General features: G+C 49.6%; 1 protein-coding gene across 4 annotated transcripts in view; it reads left to right on the top strand.

Annotated features, from left to right (window-relative positions):
* Window positions 1-25016, top strand: part of EPB42 (erythrocyte membrane protein band 4.2) — a 30097-nt gene extending 5081 nt beyond the window's left edge. The window contains exons 4-16 of one of the 4 annotated variants that reach the window (XM_063698504.1): window positions 269-360; window positions 4759-4944; window positions 5886-6083; window positions 9678-9796; window positions 10744-10848; window positions 11726-11903; window positions 12401-12539; window positions 12843-12946; window positions 13737-13979; window positions 14549-14848; window positions 17894-18054; window positions 19181-19314; window positions 23692-25016. In XM_063698504.1, coding sequence (XP_063554574.1) covers window positions 351-360; window positions 4759-4944; window positions 5886-6083; window positions 9678-9796; window positions 10744-10848; window positions 11726-11903; window positions 12401-12539; window positions 12843-12946; window positions 13737-13979; window positions 14549-14848; window positions 17894-18054; window positions 19181-19314; window positions 23692-23854 — 2040 coding nt within the window. In that variant the 5' untranslated portion in view covers window positions 269-350 and the 3' untranslated portion in view covers window positions 23855-25016. Of the gene's footprint in view, window positions 1-240; window positions 361-4758; window positions 4945-5885; window positions 6120-9677; window positions 9797-10743; window positions 10849-11725; window positions 11904-12400; window positions 12540-12842; window positions 12947-13736; window positions 13980-14548; window positions 14849-17893; window positions 18055-19180; window positions 19315-23691 lie in introns of those variants that run through there. The other 3 variants (XM_055363526.2, XM_055363527.2, XM_063698505.1) reach the window with 3 other exon arrangements.
* Window positions 25017-25055: the final 39 nt, after the last annotated feature.

The raw sequence follows: 25055 nt of genomic DNA, 5'->3' as shown, positions 1-25055 counted from the left end.
GTTTGTTCTAGGCTTCTGTAGTTGGCAGGTCTTCCCCATCCCACCCCCTCCCCCAGGGCTGCCAGGCGTATTCCTGCCTGGGCCTCCTGGCACAAGAGATAAAATGAACAGGGTTACTCCCAGTAACTGGCCCAGGAGATACGAGCAGGGAGGGAGTAGGAGAGAAGAAACATGTCAGGGTGCTCACAGGAGTAGTGGGGGGAGGTTTTGCTATTTCCAGATTCTTAAGCCAACAAAAGTGCCTTCATATTTTCTGTCTGGAAGACAGAAAGCCCAGAAGGAGCCCAGAAGCAACAGTTCGAGACAGGCGCTTTCTGCGGCCAAGTGGATAAGAGGAGTGGCCTGCAACCATGGGAGAGGGTGAGCCAAGCCAGCGCTCGACAGGGCTTGCTGGACTGTATGCAGCCCCCGCAGCATCACCTGTTTTCATTAAAGGAAGTGGGATGGATGATAGGCGGGGAGATGGTGGTATAACTATGATGGGGGAGGGGGTACTGGTGATAATGAGGTGGCTGTGGAGGGGGTGTGGTAGGTGGGTGCTGGTAGAGGTGATAGTGAGCTGGCTGTGGAGCGTGGTGTGATGATGGGTGCTGGTGGAGGCGGAGGTGATGGTGATGTTGCTGTGGGGTGGTTATGGGGTAGCATGTTGGGGTAAACTGGTCATGATACTTGTATGATGGTGAGATGGTGATGGTGGTTAACATGGATTTATATTCTTATCCCAAGGTCATCATAGCATAAGTGTTCACAGCTTACTGATACAAATGAGAGACACCCTGGGTAGCATGAAGGTGTCACAGCTTCTACACCAAATGGGAGAGAAGGAGAGGAGGGAGTCAGGGAATCCACCTAAAAGGGGCAGAGGCAGACACAAAGCAAGAAACCAACAGAGGTGGTCAGAGTTGCAGCACTCTTGGCAGGAATTATTATATCCTGGCCTGGGAATTGCCTGGCTGTTTTGTGTCCTGGGAGAAGCAAGCGGGTAGGCAGAGGGAAATGGTGCAGAGGTGTGGGGACAGTGGGATGCAGCTGTGGTTCTGCTGCTATAGAAACTGCCTCACTCCCCTGCCCTGGTTGGACAGTCTGGTGTGCGGAGGGCAACTGACGCTGAGACCAACAGCTGAGAAGGGAAAAAAAAGAATTCTGGGTGAATTAAGTCAATAATCTCAGCCACGTCTTGTGAAAATAGGGCAGACACCAATAAATTGTCCTTTTTTTTTTTTTTAAACGGAGTCTCTCTCTGTCACCAGGCTGGAGTGCAGTGGCGCAATCTCGGCTCACTGCAACCTCCGCCTCCTGGGTTCAAGTGATTCTCCTGCCTCAGCCTTCTGAGTAGCTGGGACTACAGGCGCCCACCACCATGCCCGGCTAATTTTTTGTATTTTTAGTAGAGATGGAGTTTCACCTTGTTGGCCAGGATGGTCTCGATCTCTTGACCTCGTGATCCATCCTCCTCGGCCTCCCAAAGTTCTGGGATTACAGGCGTGAGCCACTGTGCCTGGCCAAATCGTTCTTTTTATTCTGTAGAGACCAGACAAATTAAAATCTACTCAATCAGAGAAACACAAAGATATCAGGAGATTGTTTAGTCTAGTCCCAAACCAGAGGATGCCCCTGGGCACTAAATTCTTTCCAGGCAGTGGGTGGCAGAGGGCCCAGTAGCCACCAGATGAGAATCACTGAGTATGAACTCATGACGTGCTGCAGTTCACTGAGTATGAACTCATGACATGCTGCAGTGGCTGGAGCTGGCTTGTGCTGACTTGCAAGAGCCAATTGCTAAATTTTGAGGAACCTTGTGAACCAGTTCTTAAACACAGGCATTATTAAAAATTAAATTGTATAAACTTACAAGTAAAAAATTTATATTAAAAAGAAAGATAATAAGTACTCTAAACTCATCACTTCCTACGTATTTTACTCCTTTTTACCTTTATGTTCTTGAGGGCGTTTATGTCGCCTGTATCTCTGTGCTGGAAAAACCACATGATGATGTGCTAGTCCGCGCCTCTTCACAGCTCTGCGCTTGCTGACATCACCTCAGTAGCTTCAGACTGGCCACAGGGGGAGTAGTTTACACAACAGAACTTGGCAAATGCTGTAACTGAGTACGCCCTTTCCCCTCACCGCCCCCTCCCCCCAGCCAGTTGTTAAACACATAACTGCTTGAGGGGCACATCTGAGGCAGCTCTGGGGTATTGTGAAAGGCAGAGAGGGAGGAGGGTGGGGTATTGTGCACCTCTGAAGAGCATTCCACATGATCTCCGGGTTAACACAACTTCTCGTGGGCTGTGGTACAAATAGGAGATGCTGGGAAAACACGAAGGTATCATTGCCTCAAGACCCAATGGGAGAGTAGGGGAGGCAGGAGTCAATGAATCCACCTAAAAGGGGCAGAGGCAGAGATAAACCAAGAAACCAGGCAGACCTAAAGAATGCAGAAACCTCAGGGGCTCTGCGAGGGTCTGGCAGCCCAGGTGGGGGCCTGAGGCCCCTGTGATGCATCTGAGAAAATCTCCTTTAAGGCTGTCTCAATGTTCTCATCCATTCATTGACGGAGCAATCACTGATTGGCTATCTATTGAGTTCTGCTGGGGCAGAGGATGCAGATATGAGAAAGCACTGTATCTTGGGGAGCTCACAGTGAAAAGGGGAGCAGAGGACTAGGCAGGTGATGGGTATCAAATGGGATAAGTGCTGAAGAAAGTGGAGCAGAGTACTGTGGGAGTCCAGAGGACTGACCTCTGCCAGGAGGAGTCAGTGAAGGCTACAGAGGTGGGTGCCTTTGGATCTTGGAAGATGAGTAGACATCTGCCAGGTAGAGAAGAGATGGTGGGAGCCTTCTAGACAGAACAAGAATCCAAATGAATTCTAGTGACTCTTGCCGTAACACTATGGTCATTACGTGGGTTCGGATACACTGAGGCTCAAGTCATATGACTTAGGATGTGACTAAGGCATTCCACCATCCAATCCAACTCAACCAGTCTGCAGAGGCAGGGCTTATCCTGGGCCCCAGCACAAGCTTTGTGCTAAGCAGAAAGAGGAATCGTTGTTGGTTTCTGAGTGCTGCTGTACTTCAGTTTATAAATCCCAGCCTCCCCATGGCTACTTTATCTATAGCCATGGCCTGACCAAGCCAAGTGGAGGAGGGGGATACAAGGATGCAAGGGGCACCCAGGGACATGAGGACCAGACACAGAGAGGTTCCTTCCCTCCTCTGCACACTTTCACATTTCTTCATATTCAATAATGTCAGTTCTTTTGCCCTAAATAGACATCATTGGCATCTTCTATCATCCCCATCACTAGTGAAAGAAAAATAGAACATCCTTCCCCTCTACTCTTCAGCTCTAAGTCAGAGAGACTGGGAACCGAGGAAAATTTGAAGTAGGAGTATCCTGAATTTGACAAGATCCGTCTTGTAGTGTAAAGGACATTGCTATCAGGGTCATATCACTTCCCTGAAGTGGGTTAGACCTCATTTCATACCTGTGAGCAAAAGCCATAGTTTCTCTCTTGTGGCAGTTGAGCCAGTGCAAAAACTGCAGGCTGCCTTTCAGACCAAGGAGATTCCCAATGGCCTTCTGCTATTAAAGGAACAAAAAGTACACAATTCCTTTGCTGCAAAAACAAAACAAAACAAAACAAAAAAAACAACTTTTTTTTTCCAGCATTGTTCCTTATCTTGCGCTTGCTGAACATATCTTTTGACTTCTCTACTCCTTGTTTTTTTCTTCCCTCTTGTATTAGTCCATTCTCACACCGCTATAAAGACATACCTGAGATGGGGTAATTTATAAAGAAAAGAAGTTTAACTGGCTCATGGTTCTGTGGGCTATACAAGCTTCTGCTCCTGGGGAGGCCTCAGGAAATTTACAATCATGGCAGAATGTGAAGGGGAAGCAAGCACATCTTCACATGGCTGGTGGGAAAGAGAGAGAGAGAGAGTGAAGGAGGAGGTGCTACACACTTTTAAACAAGCAGCACTAGGGGGATGGTGCTAAACCATTAGAAACTGCCCCCATGATCCAATCACCTCCCACCAGGCCCCTCCTCTAACACTGGGGATTACAATTCGACCTGATATTTGGGCAGGGACCCAAAGCCAAACCATATCAATTCTGTTAAATGAGAATTGATTAACAGACTGTCATAATACTCTTGAGCCACCTCCGTGAAGGGTTTTTCTGGGCTGCATAGTGCTGTGAGTTTATAGTAAGACTTTAGGTCAAAAAGCTACCATGCACAGTCTTGGGTGAGACAGTTCCACACTCAGCCTTACTCTTCTCATCTATAAAACAAGAGAATTGGACTCAGTGATCTCAAAACTAGCTCTAGAAATTATCTGATTGTGCTCTAAGAAAAAATGAGTAGGTGCGAGAAAGATTTTGGGTTTTATTCATTGCTTGTGGATTGGGACCAGAAAAAAGGAGGCCAACAATGAGAGTAAGCAATGCACTTATTAATAACAATAACAACAACAACAGTTTCATTTAATGGGACTTACTGTGTATCTGACACTGCTAAATGTATTGTACATCATCTAATCCCCACAGCTCTGAAGGGAGGGATGATTATTCTAAGGAAAAGGAAACTGAGGCTCAGGGTGGTTAAGTTACTTGCCTGGGATTGCGCAGCTAAAACGTAAGTGGAGCCGAGGATTAGAACCCTGGTCTTTCTGACTCCAGAATCTCTGCTTGTACTTACATTGTCACATTTACTTAGTTTCCGTGACTTCTCTCTTTCCCACAATAGCCCTGGGTATCAAGAGCTGTGACTTTCAGGCAGCAAGAAACAATGAGGAGCACCACACCAAGGCCCTCAGCTCCCGGCGCCTCTTTGTGAGGAGGGGGCAGCCCTTCACCATCATCCTGCACTTCCGCGCTCCAGTCCGTGCATTTCTGCCTGCCCTGAGGAAGGTGGCCCTCACTGCACAAACTGGTTAGTGAGACAGGCCTAGACTCCTTTGGCAGCAGGCCTGGGGGGTTCTCTGTTCTCTCCAGCACCCTGTTAGGGAATCAAGGGACAAATGGCCCACACTGCAGCTGGGCTGTAAGAAGTCCTGCCCACCTGGCAGGGCAGTCATGAGGGTGCCACGAGATTATGTGCCTGGTAAATATTGTTTATGATGACTCAGAAGCTGCCTAGCAGCAGCATCACCAAGAGCTTCTTTTCAGTTGCAAATATAATAGTAGTTTTGTAGAAAATTCTGGATGGGGCCAGGTGTGGTGGCTCACGCCTGTAATCCCAGCGCTTTGGGAGGCCGAGGCGGGTGGATTACCTGAGGTCAGGAGTTCAAGACCAGCCTGACCAACATGGTGAAGCCCCGTTTCTACTAAAAATACAAAAAATTAGCCAGGCATGGTGGCCTATAATCCCAGCTACTGGGGAGGCTGAGGCAGGAGAATCACTTGAACCCAGGAGGTGGAGGTTGCAATGAGCCGAGATCGTGCCATTGCACTCCAGCCTGGGCGACAAGAGCAAAACTCCGTCTCAAAAAGAAAGAAAGAAAAAGAAAATTCTGGATGGAATCGAACCCAGGCTAAATACAACATTTAATTGCTACTGTTTATTGAATCCATACTACCTGTCAGGTGTTGGGCCAAGTACTTCACATGCAATATTTCATTCAGTCCTCCCATGGACCATGAGGAAGGTACTATTACAATGCCCATTTTATAGACTGTGATGTAGGTCCATGGGTGCCAAAAGCCTTTGCTCTCCTATCACTGTTTCTTGATGGGCCTCATTTCTAGGTGGGTCACTTTCATTATCCTCCAAAAACAAATTTTACCTGCTCCATCTTTGTAATACCCTGACCTTATTACTCTGAGTTGTGACCAAGAAGTCCCAGTGACAGACTAATCACTGTGTGACTGCAGGAGAGCAGCCTTCCAAGATCCACAGGACCCAAGCCACATTCCCAATTTCCAGTCTGGGGGACCGAAAATGGTGGAGTGCAGTGGTGGAGGAGAGAGATGCCCAGTCCTGGACCATCTCTGTGACCACACCTGCGGACGCTGTCATTGGCCACTACTCGCTTCTGCTGCAGGTCTCAGGCAGGAAGCAACACCTCTTGGGTCAGTTCACACTGCTTTTTAACCCCTGGAGTAGAGGTAAGTTTGGACCTGGGCCAGCCTGGGCTGCATGGAGACTCCAGACACTGGAGCTGGGGTGCAGCTCTGGCAGGGAGCACCTGCACCAGGCCCCTGTGGCAGCCCTCTCTAAGGACAGCACCAACACCCAGTCTGTGCCAGGGCTTTCTCCCTGAATGAACCAGCTCTCAGACCCAGGGTCCTGTTTTGGTGTCACCCCTGGGAGAAGCAGGTTGAGCCTTCCCACTGAAAGCAAAAGCTTGTCTCAACACCAGACCCTGGTGCTGGCTCAGGCTATTTTGGTCACAGGAGTTGAGACTCACTGAGATGACCCTGGGAAAGCTGCCCTTCATTATAACAGTGCAGGGGTGAGAACTGGAGAGGGCCTCGGGAATGAGGTGGCCTGAGGATGGGCTTCTCTCTCTCTCCCCGGCTATTCTGTTTCCAGAGTGCACTCAGGCTTTGCAGGACCTGAAGCTCATGCAATCTGGGGGACCCTCTTTAAGAAAAAGAATATACCATTTTGAATTGATAAGGCTCCCCCGCCGACCAGGGCCCCAAGAGGTCTGTGTTATTCCACAAGCTTCTGCTTCCGCTTCCCAGGAAATCTACACTTCCCTGTCTTTGCTCCTCTCTTCCGGCTCATTCTGTTCTTGCAGATTGCTGGGCGCTCTCCAGACCCCCCTACCCAAGGGTCTGACAGGACCCTACGGTTCACCAGCCTATGAGCGGCTTCCCTGGGGTCAGGTGACCTGCTTGCCCCGCCCCCCCAACCGTGGCCACCTCTAGCAAAGCTCAGCCCTAGCTGTGGCTGGAGCTATGTCGTCTAGAAATGGCCATCTGACATAATACATGTCCAAATAAGACCCAAAGTAGGACCCATCTTCTCTTCCTCCCCACTCTGAAGATTGTGTCTGTCTTTGCTTTTAAATCTATCTCACCCACCTTCATCCTTGGGCTCCCTGAAGGGTTTGTTGGGAGAATGAAAAAGAGTTTCTCCTGGCTTTCCTGTCTTTACAACATCAAACGAGTACATAGCCCTTTTCCTCTCAAGAGTTTTGCTGCCAGCATGAAGGAGGCCCCGTGGCAAGGCGGGGCTGGGAAACTGACGGAAACATGGGGAGGTGGAAGAACCTTCCCAGGTTCTTAAGCCTGGCCTCATGTCTGGCCCGCAGCTCCTGACTGCTTTTCTCTGTGGTACCTAAATCCCAGTGGGTTCTCTCTCCACTTCTCCTGTCCAGGGCAGCATTCTCCCCGACTTCAGGTGGCCCCACCTGTCCTCAGCTCAGGACCTTATTTCCTGCTCCAAGGGCGCAGGCAGGTGGATCAGCAGATGGGAGCTAGTATTCATCCAGGTGCCCCACGTGGTTGAATGTAGATGCAGGGCCCCTGGGCTGGGGGAGGCCCTTTGACTCTCCACGACTGGCAGAAAGCCCTTCAAGCCGCTTCCCTCCGAAGCTGAGGCGTTGGTGTACCCCCAGATCACCCTGAGTCTGCTTCCAGAGCCAGGCCTTGGCGACCGCCATAAAGACCCAGCAAAGAGTTCTAGGACAGTGCTTGGCTCAGGGTGCCCACACTCTTGACTCCAGTGCCAGGAGTCCTGCCTTTGTGCTCAGTTTGTAGGGACCTGCCTAGGGAGGGCCTCTCTTCCTGAGTGTGGGTGGAGGTCTCTGTCTGGGCAGGGGAGAGTCATTGGCTCCACTCATCTGGGAGGTGACTGAGAAATTTTCAGATTCCCTGGCATCTCAGTGTCATCTTGCCATGCTTGGAGATGGGGATTCAAAATGAAATTTTACATGATTTTACATCCTATGATAAAAGTTGGAGCCCTGCTCACAGGCCAGGCACTTTATAAAGGGGGCTACATACACCCAAGCAGAGAGGAGAAGGCTGGCACTGCCCATGCTCTCATAAGCTACTTCCTAGAGCCCTGTAGATCCTGGGGCCAAACACCTCAGTTTGAAGTGATTTCCAAAAAAATAAAAAATAAAAAACTGATGCCTAGCTGACTTCAGAGAGTACTCAGGATGGAAGGCAGGAGTGGAGGGCTCCTTGGGCATATGGTTCTGTGATTTTAGGCCCCAGATTTTTCAGGGCTTCCTCATTTCTGGTGTCTTATCCTTCTGTTGCCTTGAGGACCCTCATCCCCAGATGGATCCCTGGAGGGCTCCAGAGAGGTTAGCCTAGCAGCTCCTCTGGATGATTTGGAAATCCTTTTCTCTCTCTAGTCCCCAGAAACTAGTCTAACCCCTGTCCACTCCACCTTGGCCATTGGGTCAGAGTGATTAGCCCTAAGCAGTTGCCCTCCTGCTTCTAGCTTCCCAGAATGGGTGATGGCCCCCTTAAAAGTCGCCCACCCTCCTCATGATTTCCAGCCCAACCCTAGGATGAGGAAAGCAGGAGGGGCACCGGGAGGAGACTGAGGGAGCCCTAGACCCACTTGGACACCCCCGGGGCAGAAATCCAATGTTCTGACTTCCACCTCTCAACCCCGCTGCTCCTTCCAACCCTCCAACCCTGTTTTGCCAAATGCTCCTCTTCCCTCTGCTTACATCCGTCAGCCTATGATTAATTGTCTTTTTTCGGAAACACCTGTTTTTGGTCACAAATTGAATTTGTGGGAAAGACATACAAGCCATTGGGAAGCTCCCTGGCCTGTTGCCAATTTATCCAGGGACGATAGTGTTCTGGCTGTGAACGACTAGGATTTTCTTTTTTCTTTTTTCTTTTTTTTTTTTTTTTTTTGAGACGGAGTTTCACTCTTGTTGCCCAAGCTGGAGTGCGATGGCATGATCTCAGCTCACTGCAGCCTCTGCCTCCTGGATTCGAGATTCTCCTGCCTTAGCCTCCCAAGTAGCTGGAATTACAAGCACGTGCCACCACACCCACCTAATTTTTTGTATTTTTAGTAGAGACAGGGTTTCACCATGTTGGTCAGGCTGGTCTTGATCTCCTGACCTCAGGTGATCCACCCGCCTCAGCCTCCCAAAGTGCTGGGATTACAGGCGTGAGCCACCACGCCTGGCTGGTTTTCATTTTTTTTTAAGAGAAAGTCTCTCACTCTGTCACCCAGGCTGGAGTGCAGTGGTACCATCATAGCTCATTGCAACCTCAAAGTCCTGGGCTCAAGTTTCCTCCCGCTTCAGCATCCTGAATAGCTAGGACTACAAGTGCGCACCACCACACCTGGCTGTTTTTTTTTTTATTTTTTGTAGAGACAGAGTCTTGCTGTGTTGCCCAGGCTGGTCTCGAACTCCTGGCCTCAAACTGTCCTGCTTTGGCCTCCCAAAGTGCTGGGATTATAGGCGTGAGCCACTGCACCTGGCCAGCCAAGCTTTTTAAGGTTGTTCTTGTCTTCCTGGCTGACCATAAAGGCCACACCCTGATTGACCCAGGGACTCTGGGCTGGGTCCCAGTGGGGGCAGTGAAAGAGGGACTTCCTCCTCAGTCTTCATTAGGCCCAGAGCTGACGGGGTGGCCTGCAGCCAAACCTAATCTCGGCAGGGAGGACAGAGGCCTGGATGTGGAGGGTGGACCTAGGACCCCCACAGGCCCTCATCCCTACCCACCTCTCACCAGAGGATGCTGTGTTCCTGAAGAATGAGGCTCAGCGCATGGAGTACTTGTTGAACCAGAATGGTCTCATCTACCTGGGTACAGCTGACTGCATCCAGGCAGAGTCCTGGGACTTTGGCCAGGTACCAGGGCCCTCTAGGGGAGGAGTGTGTAGAGTGACTGTCCCATAACCTTGCATGTTGAGGCTAGACAGAGCTGGTAGGTCCAAAAACCCCTGGTCATGAGACCATTTCTTTAGCCCATTTCAGCTTTGTGGTGCCTCTCCTTCCTCTGGGCCATATCAGAACATCCTCCGGGAGCTCCCAGAATTATTTTCCTTAAAACTGTGGCAAATCAAGCCCCAGTTACGTCCCCACTGTCTTTGAGATAAAGACCAAATCCCCCTAGCCTAACATCCAAGGCCCTTCCAGCCAGGACCCTGCTTTCCTTTCCCCATGAACCGCCCCATGTTCCAACTCCTCACCATCCTCAGAGCAACAGGCTGAACGTTCCCTCTGCCAGGAAGGGCTTCCCACTCTTATCTCCTGGCAAGCTCCTACCCATCTCTCAAGACCTTCTCGAAGCCTTCCCCAATCCTCGAAGGCAGGGGGAGCCTCTCCACTGTGCTGCTCTGTGCCGGCATCTCTACAAGAGCCCTGGCCATGCTGCTGTGCTTTGTAATCTAAGGGGCTGCACTGCGTGTCCATCTCCAGTCCTAAACTGTTCGTCCTCAGGAACAGGAGCTGCCTCGGTATCCACTCCCGGTTCAGGGCTGGTAGGGGCAGTCAGGGTTCACTAAATGGAAATGGAATGCAATGCAATGAAACGAAACAGTACAGCACGGGTCCCCGAGAGCTCACACCCTACCGGGAGTCAGACAACAGATAGGCAAAGGACTGGATGCCTGGGAAAAGGAACCCAGGTCCCATTGAGAGGTGGGGGGAGGGAGCCAGAGCTCCTCAGAGGGACGAGGCAAGGGAGGCAGGTGTGGAGTGCGGGTCTGGGAGAAGGACAAGGTGATGAGGCTGTCCTGCAGGATGAGTGCCTGACCTGGGGACCCTTCATCATGGCCCTGTGTGATCCTTAACAGTTCGAGGGGGATGTCATCGACCTCAGCCTGCGCTTGCTGAGCGAGGACAAGCAGGTAGAGAAGTGGAGCCAGCCGGTGCACGTGGCCCGTGTGTTGGGTGCCTTGGTAAGCAAGAGGCTGGGGAACCAGAATGGGGCAGGGGTGAGACAAGAGCCCTCTGAGAGACCTGCCCCACCATCGTGGCCTCAGAAACCCCCAAATCACAAATGGCCCCCTCTTCCCAGGGTGTGGGGACAGTTCCTAAAGAAGGGTCCGAGGAGGACAAAAAGACAGACAATAGCATCCACAGCGGGGAGAAAAGCAAAGAAATGTGTGATCCCTCAGGATGCAAGCCCGCAGAAGACTAAGCCTCTTTTCCCTCCCCACACCCAGTCACATCCTGGAGCTTAGGCCCATGGGAAGGAGTGGGTAGGGCCCATCTTACCCAGTGCTTGCTGCTGCAGTGATCGAAGGGACTTCTTTTATACTTCTAAATTATTCATAAGAATATGCAGACCATGATGGTAACTCGGTGCTTTTCCTTGTCCCTAAAAATCCTCTCAGAGGAGTCATGTGTTCACCATTCCCTCTTTGCCGCTGAAGTCCCCTCTGAAAAGATGGTGAGAGTCCAGGCCAGCCTGTGAGTTGAAAGAAGCTTGGGATAAGTGGCCTCCAGGACCCAGGTGCAAACCACCTCAAACGAGTCAGGGTGGAGGACTAAGAACCAGTGAAACCAGCCCCCAAGGAAGGGCAGCTCTCATGCTCCTCTTTGTGGCTGGAGCCAGAGAACTTGTTAAGAAGGGGGGTCCTGGGCTCCACTCCTAGAGCTATGACCCAGGGGCCTAGGATGGAGCCCAGGAGCATGCAGGTTTAACCAGGTGGCTCTAATGCTGGGGATCTGTTCACCATGGTTGGAGTACTGTGATGAGCCCTCCTTACCCATGCCCTGGAAGCTGTCCTGCCCGAGGGACTCATACTGACATCCACACATTTCCCCAAACAGCTGCATTTTCTCAAGGAGCAGAGGGTCCTGCCCACCCCACAGACCCAGGCCACCCAGGAAAGGGCCTTGCTGAACAAGCGCCGGGGCAGCGTGCCCATCCTGCGGCAGTGGCTCACTGGCCAAGGCCGACCTGTGTATGATGGCCAGGCCTGGGTGTTGGCTGCTGTTGCTTGCACAGGTTGGTCCCCTTGTCTCCTGTAGAGTGCCCTGCCTCCTGGGTTGTTCCCTGGCCTCCCATGTGGGAAGGACATCTCCAAAGCAGGTGCTGCCTCCCTGCGGCCGCATTTCCCCATCTCATCACACAGAAGTAGTTGTCCCAGGCAGCTCCTCCCGCCAGCTTCTGCTGCTTTTCCCCTCAGCAAAGTTGGGCTCATTTGCAAACTCCATTCCCAAATTCACTTACTTCCCTAACCCTGCCCTAGCAGAGCAGCCCTGCAGCGCTGTGTTCTATGCTCTGTTGCCTTCTCCCCTGCTATATGCCCCGCATGCGGTGGAACCTGTGCCTTATTGATCAGCCTTCATGCATCCTGTTCTTGGCTGCCACTTCTAGGTTCCTGCACTCCTCTTCTTTCCAAGTTTTCAGTGCCCAGAGGAGACACTGAAAATCCTAGCCTCCCACACGCCCCCAGCCCGGTCTCTCGAGCGCCCCCTGACACTCCGCCCCTCTTCTCGCAGTGCTGCGATGCCTGGGAATCCCTGCCCGCGTGGTGACCACGTTTGCCTCAGCACAGGGCACCGGTGGGCGTCTGCTCATAGATGAATACTATAATGAGGAGGGACTACAGAACGGAGAAGTCCAGAGAGGCAGAATCTGGTGAGAAGCCCAAGGGAGATGAGGTTCCAGTCCAGGAAGGGCTCCAACCCTGCATGGCACACCTCTGTAGGAGCCCCACCCCCTGCGTGGCCCTGGCATGGAGAGTAGGCTTTCAAGACCCTTAGAGGTGGCGCTGATGGTCAGTGATGGTGTGCACGCCCCTTCCTGGGAGTGCCACAGCCACTTTGACACAGTGACCTCCCATCCCACTGGAACAACAACAGCTCTGCCAGGCTGCATTTCCAGAACCTCTTCAGCACTCGTTTTCTTTCCCACTTGAATTTTTCTCTTTGCTGCATTCAGGATCTTCCAGACTTCCACAGAGTGCTGGATGACGCGGCCTGCCTTGCCCGAGGGTTATGATGGATGGCAGATTCTGCACCCAAGTGCTCCTAATGGAGGTGGAGGTAAAGCCTAGGGTTGGGTCCAGGACCATGCAGGGCTGCACAGAGCTGAAGAAGTCCCCCAGAGAGGACTCGGGAGCAGCAGGCAGTCCCAAGGGGGTCTGCATCCTCGAAAACAGTAGAAGCACGAGGCATGACAGCAGCCAGCAGAAAACTGACCTGATGCCAGTGGGCTCATGGGAATAGAGGTGCCTGCCATCCTGGCTACAAGGCTATAGGTAGATGAGGCACCTTAGAGCTGCGGGTGAGGGAGTTGGGTCACAGTGAAGGGCAGAGGATCTTAAGATGGCAAGTGGCTGTGCTAGGCCAGGGGCTTACAGCAGGGGTTCTGAGGTTCTGGACATGGATGAAGAGGGCATCGGGATAGGCTCAAGCCCAGAAAAGGAAGCTTCAGGACCCACAAAAAGATAGCTCTTCCTCACCCAGGAACAGAAATGGCACAGAGCCTGGCACCTAGTAAGTGCTCAAGAAAGGTAGCCCTATTCCCGTCATATCCATAGTAAAGCTGGCTTGAGAGCTCCTCACGCTAAATGTGACCCTCTGAGCTTCTGCCTGTCCAGTTCCTGAGAGGGCTTCTGCCAGGGACCATGACCAAAAAGTTTTATCACTAAATAGTTGATCACTAAATAGTTTCACCTCTGTGACTCTCAGAAACCCTGCCTAGTGCTCACCTCTGACCTTGGTCCTCGTGGAGGGAAAATAGGCTAGAGGATGGGGACTGAGGTTACGCAGTTCTGAACTGAGCAGAGGTCTAGGCGCAGCTCCCATGCTCACCAACCTTTCTCTCCCTCAGTCCTGGGGTCCTGTGATCTGGTGCCGGTCAGAGCAGTCAAGGAGGGGACGCTGGGGCTGACCCCAGCAGTGTCAGACCTTTTTGCTGCCATAAATGCCTCATGTGTGGTCTGGAAGTGCTGTGAGGATGGGACACTGGAGTTGACTGACTCCAACACAAAGTATGTTGGCAACAACATCAGCACCAAGGGTGTGGGCAGTGACCGCTGCGAGGACATCACTCAGAACTACAAGTATCCTGAAGGTACGGGCCAGGGAAGGGCCCCAGGCTTCTCGGTACTTGAAACGGCAAGCGAGGGAAAGGGATGGGCCTGGTAGATGCAGCCAGAAAGAGACTTGTCCTTTCCGCATCATATAAAACAGGGTTTCTCAACCCCATTTGACACCATTGACATTTGGGCCCAGATATGTCTTTGTTGTACAGGCTGTGCACCCTAGGACATTTAGCAGCATTCCTGACCCTCAGAGGAAGTCTAAATTCTTTCACATAGGAAAATTCAGTTCCCTGCAAAACTGTCCTCAGAGACAGTGTTGACTTGTCCCCAACCTTGCTCTCTCATCATTCAAGGGGAGAATTCATAGCACTTGAAAAAGAACTTGGTCCTTGAGTGGTTTGGAAGAGACACACTGTATCGGTGGTGGAGCTGCCTGACACAGACATTTTTGGGCTAAATATGGCCTTAGAGGCTTGCTGAGTTCTTGTGACTTTGGCATTTGAGCAGAAGTGGGTAAATGGTTTTGATTCCCAGGGTTTTATTAGAAGCGTTTATACCACCCGGGTAAAAGGTCAGCTTTGTTTCTTCCCTTCTCCAGGGTCTCTTCAGGAAAAAGAGGTGCTGGAGAGAGTCAAGAAAGAGAAAATGGAACGTGAGAAAGACAACGGCATCCGTCCTCCCAGTCTCGAGACTGCCAATCCTCTGTACCTGCTCTTGAAAGCACCCAGCTCCCTACCCCTGAGAGGGGATGCCCAGATCTCAGTGACGCTGGTTAATCACAGTGAGCAGGAGAAGGCAGTGCAGCTGGCACTTGGGGTCCAGGCTGTACACTACAACGGTGTCCTTGCTGCCAAGCTCTGGAGGAAGAAGCTGCACCTCACGCTCAGTGCCAACCTGGGTAATGCTCTATGGCCCCACCAGACACCCCCCGACACACACACACATGGCCCCTGCCTTGGGCAGGCAGCAGCCACAGGGCACCCCCTGCAGTCTCTAGAGATGGCTTTGAGCCCCTGCTGCTCACTCTCATGTTCTCTCTCATTCATTCATTCAACACATATTTATTGGGCCTGAAGCAGGAAAAAAACATGATGCCAACTGCAGTCAGATAAGTAAACAGACCCTTCTTAGCAGTGTGAGAAGTGTTTGCTGAGTTTAACAGAGTACAGTGGCAGGAGAGCACCTCCCCCCAGGCTGGAATAAGCTGCCCCCAAATAAATTGTACTGCATGGAATCTGGAAGGATGAGTAGGAGAGTAATGGCCAGAAAAGTAAGTCTTGGCATTCCAGACGGAAGGAGCAACATGTGCAAAGGGCCTGCTCATCCCTGAGGTTCTTTCTTAATTGGTCTGAGATGGGGTCCAAGTATTGTTTTTTCTTTTTTTTAACACCCTGTGTTATTCTACGGTTGAGATTCCCTGAACCAGAACAATTGTTTTTAAATTTTGCTGCACATTAGAATCACCTGGGGGAAGTTTGATGCTCAGCCTGCATCTCAGGCCAGTTAAATGACAGATTCTATGGTGGGCTGGACGCAGTGGCTCATGCCTGTAATCCCAGCACTTTGGGAGGCCAAAGTGGACAGATCACCTGAGGTCAGGAGTTCAAGATCAGCCTGGGCAACATGGTGAAACCCCGACTCTACTAAAAATACAAAAATTAGCCAGGCTTGGTGGCACACAACTGTAATCCCAGCTACTGGGGAGACTGAGGCAAGAGAATCGCTTGAACCCAGGAGGCAGAGGTTGCAGTGAGCCAAGATCATGCCACTGCACTCCAGCCTGGGTGACACAGTGACACTCCGTCTCAAAAAGAAAAAAAACAAAAACTCCATGGTGGAACACATCAGAATTTTTAAAAACTGAAGTAATTCCGATGTGCAGACACGTGTGAGAATCAGTTGACGAGAGCTTGTCTACAGCATTGCAACAGCCTTCTAACCGGTCACCTCACCTCCAGTCTCTGTATCACTCTTCCCTTTCCAAGCATGGAAGAAGTGGAGTCGGGGGAGTGGCATGAGAACTGGACAGGGCCCAGGTGACACAGGGTCTTGTCTCTCTTGCTAAGGAGTTTGAGTTTTGTTCTCTGGGTAATGGAAAACTGGTGGAAGGTTTCAACCGGGGTAGTCAATGGAATCAGAAATTCATTTTAACAAGAAAGAACTTTTGGCAGAATGGAATGGAAGGGGTCATATAAGAAGAGTGCTTCTTAACCTTAGCTGCACATTGAGTCATCTTGGGAACTTTTTTTTTTTGGCGGGGGGCGGAGGGGGCAGCCTTCTGAGCCAGAGTAGGTTCAGAGACTCCGATCATCTGGGGAACTTTTAAAAATACTGATGTCTGGGCTTCACCGCCAGAGTCTGATGTAACTGATTTGGGGTGTGGCCTGGCATTGGGATTGTTTTGTAAAGCTCCCCACTTGATTCTAACATGCGTCCAGTCTTGAGAACCGCTGGATTGAAGATGAGAAGGTTGTGTAAATCATCAAGTCAAGAAATGAAGGCCAAACTAAGCTAGCAGCACTTAGAGTTAAAACATATTAAGGAGTTGAGATAGATGGGGCTTGTGAATGTGTGAGTGTGTATATGTGTGTGGTGGGTGCTTCTGGTTTGGGTGAGTCACTAGAATAGGAAAAATGGGGAGGAGCAGGTTTGGGGAGAAAAAGGATGGATTTGGTTGTGGCACATTGTGTCTGAAAGCCCGTGACACACGCAAGTGGAGCTGGCCAGCAGGTGGCAGAAAACCTTGGTAAGATAAAGTTCTGGGCTGGAGCTCAGACGTGGAAATCCCAGCACAGGGGGGCCAACAAAGAGTCAGGGCATAGATGAGCTCATGGCAGTGGGGAGAGGACAGTGAGTAGATGAGAGGGTGAGGAGGGAACCCAGCAGCAGCAGCAGCATTTAGGGGGCGATCAGAGGAAAAGCAGAGTAAGGGAGGTCAAATAGTCAAAGAAAGGGGGCACCCAGCAAGGTCAGCAGAAAGGGCACGAGGTGTCAAGGCTGAAAAGCACCATTAAGAGAGTGGACTTACAGAGAAGCTTCCTGGGCGTTAAGCCGATTGCGTTGGGAAGGTGAGACAAACTGTCTAGTCCTCCCTGGAGGCATGACAGGAAAAGGTGAGGCTGGGGAGTAGTCAGCCAGGGACACTGGGCAGAGGGAGAGAGTTGAACCTGCTTCTATGCTGAGGAAAATAAGCAGGCAAGAGGGAAAGAATGGAGCCTCAGGAAAGATGGGTTAAAACTGATAGTGCTATGCTTGGGGATATGAGACAACTAGAATAATTGTAGCTCACATTTATCAGGCACTTACTATTTGCCCAAAATGGTGTTAAGTGCTTTATATGCATCATCTTGTTAGCCGTCACAACCACGTTCTGAGGCAAGAACCATTGCTATCCCCACTTTACAGATGAGGAGATGAGACACAGAGAGGCTCGATAATTTACTCAGGGTTACACAGCTAGTGTGATGGGGTCAGGATGGGGCACAGATGTAGAAAGCAGAGGATTCAACTTAGGCGGGGGGGGATACCTCATCCCCTGAGCAGTAGTGACAGTAGGAGTAGATATTTCTTCTGTAAGGAGACAGAGCGAGACCCTGTCTCTAAAACAAAACAAAAACCCTACAAACAACACAAACCATCCCACTAGGTAGGCATTATTAGACAAGGACACTGAGGCCCAAAGAGCTTAACTTGTTCCAGTTCACAGGGGACCCTTCCCCAACCCCACTGAGGTGGTCTGCCAAGAGCATTGTCGGGGTTGGTGATGGGGATGAGGGTGAGGAGTGAGGTCTTGAGTGAGTTCCAAGTGTACAATTGCTGGGGAAAATGGTGCATCTTTCTGGCCTCAGTGAGGCCCTGAGTCCTTTGTATTGTGTGTGTAACTATGGCTGTTTCTGGGGTACATACACCTGTTGCCACTGACTCCACCTGTCATGTGTTTCAGAAAAGATAATAACCATTGGCCTGTTCTTCTCCAATTTTGAGCGAAACCCACCCGAGAACACCTTCCTTAGACTCACCGCCATGGCAACACACTCTGAATCCAACCTTAGCTGCTTTGCTCAGGAAGACATTGCCATTTGTAGACCACACCTTGCCATCAAGGTAGGCACCAGTCCTCCCCTGAGTTGCCCTCGTCTGCCACCACTCAGGTCCCCATTTCAGAAGGAATCCAGGCCCCTTCAGAGCAGATGACTGTGCTGCAGGATTACCAGAAAATGCTACATTTAAGAGCTCCTTCCCTTGAAAGACATAGTTTCTTACATGCCCTATTAAGGTTCAAATCTTCCAACTTCTTTAGTTAAGTAAAGGTTTCTAAAATTGGGGCCTTCCCAGTTACTGCCTCCTACCTACAGGGATCATAATAGCCTATGTTTATTTAGCACCTCATACACATGCCAGAGGATTTTCAGCTCCTTTATTTCTTTCTAAGCCCTGTGAGGTAGAACTGTTCCCATTATTCAGATGAAAAAACTGAGCCCTAGAGAGCAACATGCCCAAGATTATAAAAACAGGAAGTTCTAGAGGCTTATGGCTCTTGGTCCAGCCCTCTTTCCATGTGTCTACCCTGGCCAAAATGAATGAGATCTGATCCCTGCCCTCAAGCAGGTTATAGTTTAGTTAGGGAGACACAACATTTGGTCTTCCAGATAAGATGCACAAAGTTGCTATGGAATAAGTGAAGCAAAGGGAATTAATTCCAGCTGGTGGGTTTGGGGATGACCTTATGAAGGAGATGACATCTATGCTGGGCCTTGATAAATGGGTACCCTTTCAGTACAGAGGTAGGGGAAGGCCACTGAAGACAGAAGAAGACAGCAAAGAGGTGTAATGGAAGGTAGCGTGAGGGGTGTGCTAGGGATGGAACAGTCCCTGACGGGGCTGGGATGTCACTTAGTCATGGGAAGAACAGGTGAGGTGGGAGAGGGGGTTTGGGGACACACCATGAAGAACGTTGAATACAATGTAAACTGAGTTCCCAAGACAGTGGGAAACCCTCCAAGGGGTCTGCATAGAGGAGAGGCGACATCAGAAATCATCAGTGAAGGAGCAAGGGTGGGAATAAATGCAGGAAAAGCAGGTAGAGCAGTAGAAGACGTCAGCTCTGAAGTTTGAGTCAGCTTGGCAGAGATGAGGAAACTTACTGAGGAGGGTACAGGGGTGCATGGGAGGAGAGAGTGACTGCGGCTGTGCCCTTGGCATCCACACCAGGTATTGCCTCTTCCCACAGATGCCAGAGAAAGCAGAGCAGTATCAACCCCTCACAGCCTCAGTCAGCCTCCAGAACTCCCTAGATGCCCCCATGGAGGACTGTGTGATCTCCATCCTGGGAAGGGGGCTGATTCACAGAGAGAGGAGCTACAGGTAAGTGATGGCAGGCTTCTCATCCTCCTGAAATCTCTCAATGGGTCAGAAAGGCAGGGCCCAAGAGAGAAACTCTCTCTTTGCCATGTCCATGCAGACAGCAGATACCCCCAGAAACTAAACTAAAGGATTAGGGCTACCAAGTGGCTTCCCTCATCCTGGGACCACCATATCTGCAGGAGGATGGGAGTGAGGCAGGCTGTGCGGGCCCCTTGGGCACCCACCTGCCCTGGTTGCTGCCCTGATCCTGCAGGGAGAGCCTGGGTGTTGCTGTGAATGTAGGCGAGGGCATTAGGGCTGGGTATTAGAGAGTAATGAAGGGAGGACAGGCTATCTCTCATTGTGGTCAGAGGGCTACATTCTGGCAGTCACCACCACAATATACAATTTTGTTTAGTTTATTCCCTTTTATTCCCATTTTCACCACCGTCCTTCATATCCTTTATTCGTACATATAAAATGTGTACTGTTGCTTTCATGACCCTGTACTTTTAACTTATATAAATTTATATTTAATTGCTTTCTTACTTTTCACTCAGAACTATGTTAAGATTTATGCCCATATGTCTTCTGCTACATAATATTTCACCGTGTACACCCACGACTTTCTACCACTCCACTCCACAGAGATGGGCACCCAGAGTGCCTCCAACTCTCTGACACTGCAAATAATGTTGCAGTGCACATCCTCACACAAGTCTCCTTATATACTTGTTTGAAAATTTGGTGGCCAGGCCCAGTGGCTCATGCCTGTAATCCCAGCACTTTGGGAGGCCAAGGTAGGTGGATCACAAGGTCAGGAGGATCCAGACCATCCTGGCTAACACAGTGAAACCCCGTCTCTACTAAAATTACAAAAAATTAGCCGGGCACAGTGGCAGATGCCTGTAGTCTCAGCTACTCGAGAGGCTGAGGCAGGAGAATGGTGTGAACCTGGGAGGTAGACCTTGCAGTGAGCCGAGATCGCGCCACTGCAGTCCAGCCCGGGCGAAAGAGCGAGACTCCGTCTCAAAAAAAAAAAAAAAATTTTGGTGGAGTCTGGGGATATATACCCAGGAATAGAATTGCTGGGTCATAGGCTATGATGTGGTTTGACCAGGTACTGTCAGATTTACAGAATGGCTGCAAGAGTCTCCACTCCCTCCAGCAGCACATGAGAATTTCTGTATTCCTACCTCTCCTTCATTCCTGGCAATACCCAGCTATTAACATTTTCTTCCAGTCCAACAAAAATGAAGTAATATCTTACTATTATTTTAATTGCAACTCTTCATATGTTTGTTAGCCTTTTATGTTTTCTTCTCAGTAAGTAGTTTGTCTTATTTTGCCCACTTTTCTTTTGGTGTTTCTGTGCTTCCTTCTTATTGATCTGTAGAAGTTTCCTGTATAGTCTAGGTATTAGTCCCTTGTTGGTTTTAGACGTTGCAAATATCTTCTTTCATTATGTCTACTGCATCCTTAGTTGAACAGACAGTATAAAGTTCAAGATACTTACTCCTACCCTCCCTGAGGTCCCTAACAGGTGTGTGGGTTACTGAGCCACTGCCTCAGCCTCATGAAACTTAATGAGACATTCTTGCCAAGAAATCAAGAGAAGGGACTGTCAACATTTAACCATACTTTTATGGTCTCCCAAATCAGTTGTGGGGCAAAGCTCCCCAAAGGGAGTCTGTCACCAAAAGAAGGTTTATAGGCAGGCCAGGAGGTTGCTGACAAGGCTCCAAACACCACCTGCTGACATACTGACATCCTCTCAATAAGCCCTGCTACATCCACTGTGCTTAGCAATAAGCAAGGGTTCCAAAGCTATAGCTCTTTATATTAGTTTGTGTTCACGCTGCTGATAAAGACATACCCAAGGCTGAGAAGAAAAAGAGGTTTAATGGGACTTATAGTTCCACATGACTGGGGAGGCCTCAGAATCATGGCGGGAGGTGAAAGGCATTTATAACATGGTGGTGGCAAGAGAAAATGAGGAAGAAGCAAAAGTGGAAACCCATGAGAAACCTATCAGATCTCATGGGACTTACTATCACAAGAATAGCATGGGAAAGACCAGCTCCCATAATTCAATTACTTCCCCCTGGGTCCCTCCCATGAGGAATGGGAGATAGAACTCAAGTTGAGATTTGGGTGGGGACACAGCAAAATCATATCATTCCATCCCTGGCCCCTCCCAATCTCATGTCCTCACATTTCAAAACCAGTCATGCCTTCCCAACAGTTCCCCAAAGTCTTAACTCATTTCAGCATTAATCCAAAAGTCCACAATCCAAAGTCACACCCGAGACAAGGCAAGTCATTTCTGCCTATGAGCCTGTAAAATCAAAAGCAAGCTAGTTACTTCCTAGATACGGTGGGGGTACAGGTATTGGGTAAATACAGCCATTCCAAATGGAGAAATTGGCCAAAACAAAGGAGTTACAGGGCCCATGCAAGTCCCAAATCCAGCAGGGCAGTCAAATTTTAAAGCTCCAAAATGATCTCGTTTGACTCTAGGTCACAATGATGCAAGAGGTGGGTTCCCATGGTCTTGGGCAGCTCTCTCTGCTCCTGTGGCTTTGCAGGGTACAGCGTCCCTCCCAGTTGCTCTCACAGGCTGGCGTTGAGTGTCTGTGGCTTTTCCAGGCAGACAGTGCAAGTTGTCAGTGGATCTACCATTCTGGGGTGTGGAGGATGGTGGCCCTCTTCTCACAGCTCCACTAGGCAGTGCCCCAGTAGGGACTCTGTGTGGGGGCTCTGACCCCATATTCACCTTCTGCACTGCCCTAGCAGAGGTTCTCCATGAGGGCCCTGCCCTTGCAGCAAACTTTTGCCTGGGCCCCCAGAATTTCCATAGATATTCTGAAATCTAGGCAGAGGTTCCCAAACCTCAGTTCTTGACTTCTGTGCACCCATAGGCTCAACACCATTTGGAAGCTGCCAAGGCTTGGGGCTTCCACCCTCTGAAGCCACAGCCCAAGCGGTATGTTGGCCCCTTTCAGCCATGGCTGGAGTGGCTGGGACACAGGGCACCAAGTCCTTAGGCTGCATGCAACACAGGAACCCTGGGCCTGGCCCACTAAACCACTTTTTCCTCCTGAGCCTCTGGGCCTGTGATGGGAGGGGCTGCCATGAAGTTCTCTGACATGGCCTGGAGACATTTCCCCCTTGATCTTCAGGATTAACATTAGGCTCCTTGTTACTTATGCAAATTTCTGCAGCCAGCTTGAATTTTTCCCCAGAAAATGGGTTTTTCTTTTCTATTGCATAGTCAGGCTGCAAATTTTCCAAACTTTTATGCTCTGCTTCCTTTATAAAACTGAATGCCTTTAACAGCACCCAAGTCACCTCTTGAATGCTTTGCTACTTAGAAATTTCTTCCACCAGATACCCTAAATCATCTTTCTCAAGTTCAAAGTTCCACAAATCTCTAGAGCAGGGTCAAAATGCCACCAGTCTCTTTGCTAAAACATAAGAGTCACCTTTGCTCCAGTTCCTAACAAGTTCCTCATCTCTATCTGAGACCACCTCAGCCTGGATTTTATTGTCCATATTGCTATCAGCATTTTCGGCAAAGCTATGTGACAAGTCTCTAGGAAGTTCCAAGCTTTCCCACATTTTCATCTTCTTCTGAGCACTTCAAGCTGCTCCAATCTCTGCCTGTTACCCAGTTCCAAAGTCAATTCCACATTTTCAGGTATCTTTTCAGCCATGCCCCACTCTCCTCATACCAATTTACTGTATTGTTTGTTTTCACACTGCTGATAAAGACATACCTGAGACTGGGAAGAAAAAGAGGTTTAATTAGATTTACAGTTCCACATGGCTGGGGAGGCCTCAGAATCATGGCAGGAGGCAAAGGCACTTCTAACAGGGTGGTGGCAAGAGAAAATGAGGAAGCAAAAGCAGAAACCCCTGATAAGCCCATCAGGTCTCCTGAGACTTATTCACTATCACGAGAATAGCATGGGAAAGACCAGCCCCCATGATTCAATTACCTCCCCCTGGGTCCCTTCCACAACTCATGGGAATTCTGGGAGATAGAATTCAAGTTGAGATTTGGGTGGGGACACAGCCAAACCATAACACTCTTCCAAACAAACTCCAATATGATTACCAGGAATTGAACCAGAAGGAAGTCACAGATGACAAAAGGAACAACAGATGTAGCTTGGAAGCCCTTAGGATGTACCTCTTCTCAACCATGCAGTTGCTCAGCATTGGGCGGCTCCTGTCTTCTATTCCTTTATAAACACTTCCATTTTAATAGCAAGGTACTTAGATGTTTATTTCTGCATGGTCCACCTCTTCAAGCAAGGAAGGATCAAAGTCACTGGGACCAGCAGAGCAATGAACCTGGGACAGAACTAGCACCTCCCTTTTCCTTTATTTCAGATTCCATTCAGTGTGGCCTGAAAACACCATGTGTGCCAAGTTCCAGTTCACGCCAACACATGTGGGGCTCCAGAGACTCACTGTGGAAGTGGACTGCAACATGTTCCAGAACCTAACCAACTATAAAAGTGTCACCGTGGTAGCCCCTGAACTTTCAGCTTAAACTTCCAGCTCTATCACCACTCTCCTGCCAACCCTTGCTCTACAATCTAAACCAAACATGTGCTAGGAAGAGAAACTTTGCGTCTCAGTGTTTGTGTTGCTATAAAGGAATACCTGAGGCTGGGTAGTTTAAAAGAAAAGAGGTTTATTTGGCTCACGGCTCTGCAGGCTGTACAAGAAACAGTGAGGGCTTCAGGCTGCTTCCACTTATGCAGGAAGATGAAGGGAGGCAACGTGAGCAGAGATCACAGGGCAAGAATGGGTTGAGGGGTAGGGGTAAGTGCCAGGTGCCAGCCTCGTTTTAACAGCCAGCTCTGGGGTGGGGGAGGGACGTATAGAGCGAGAACTTACTCATTACGCCACCAATGGAATGAAGCCATTCATGAGGGATCCAAACACCTCCCATTAGGCCCCACCTCCAACACTGGGAATCAAATTTCAGCATGAGGTTTGGAGGGTTGAATATCCAAACTACATCACTTTATCAGATAAATGAGTAGTCATTCAGGTTGAAAAGGTGCTCAGATACCTTTAAGGAGTACATTCAGATTGTTCAGGTTCAGGTTTTTTGCAACCATTTTACTGCTCATTAATACATTCATTAACTTACAGATAAGGGAAAGGACCTAACACTTAAATCATTCTTATATTTCTGATGAAGTGGGATATTATCCCAAAATGGAATTTTTAGGTAATCTTAAAATTACATTGATCAAGCTGGGCTTGGTGGCTCACATCTGTAATCCCAGCACTTTGGGAGGCTGACGTGGGCAGATCACCTGAGGTCAGGAGTTTGAGACCAGCCTGGCCAACATGGTGAAACCCCATTTCTACTAAAAATACAAAAATTAGCTGGACATGGTGGTGTGCATCTGTAGTCCCAGCTACTTGGGAGGCTGAAGCCAGAGAATCGCTTGAGAACCTGGGAGGCGGAGGTTGCAGTGAGCCGAGATTGTGCCACTGCACTCCAGCTTGGGGGACAGAGCAAGACTCCATCTCAAAAAAAAAAAAAAAAAAAAAAAAAATTACATTGATCAGTGCTTTCCCTGATCGTTATCCTTAAAGATCCAAACATGGCTGAACAAAGTTATACAATATAGGACCTGAGAGAATAATTCAGCTATAGGTAAGTCTTTATATTAGAGTTCTATATTCATTAAGTATCCCACAATTAAAGTCTGATGTTAATAACGTGAATTTGG

The sequence above is a fragment of the Gorilla gorilla genome, chromosome 16, assembly GCF_029281585.2.
Source record: "Gorilla gorilla gorilla isolate KB3781 chromosome 16, NHGRI_mGorGor1-v2.1_pri, whole genome shotgun sequence".
Lineage (NCBI taxonomy): Eukaryota > Metazoa > Chordata > Mammalia > Primates > Hominidae > Gorilla > Gorilla gorilla.
The sequence above is the reverse complement of the archived record's forward strand: the minus strand, read 5'-3'. Positions and strand labels throughout refer to the sequence as shown.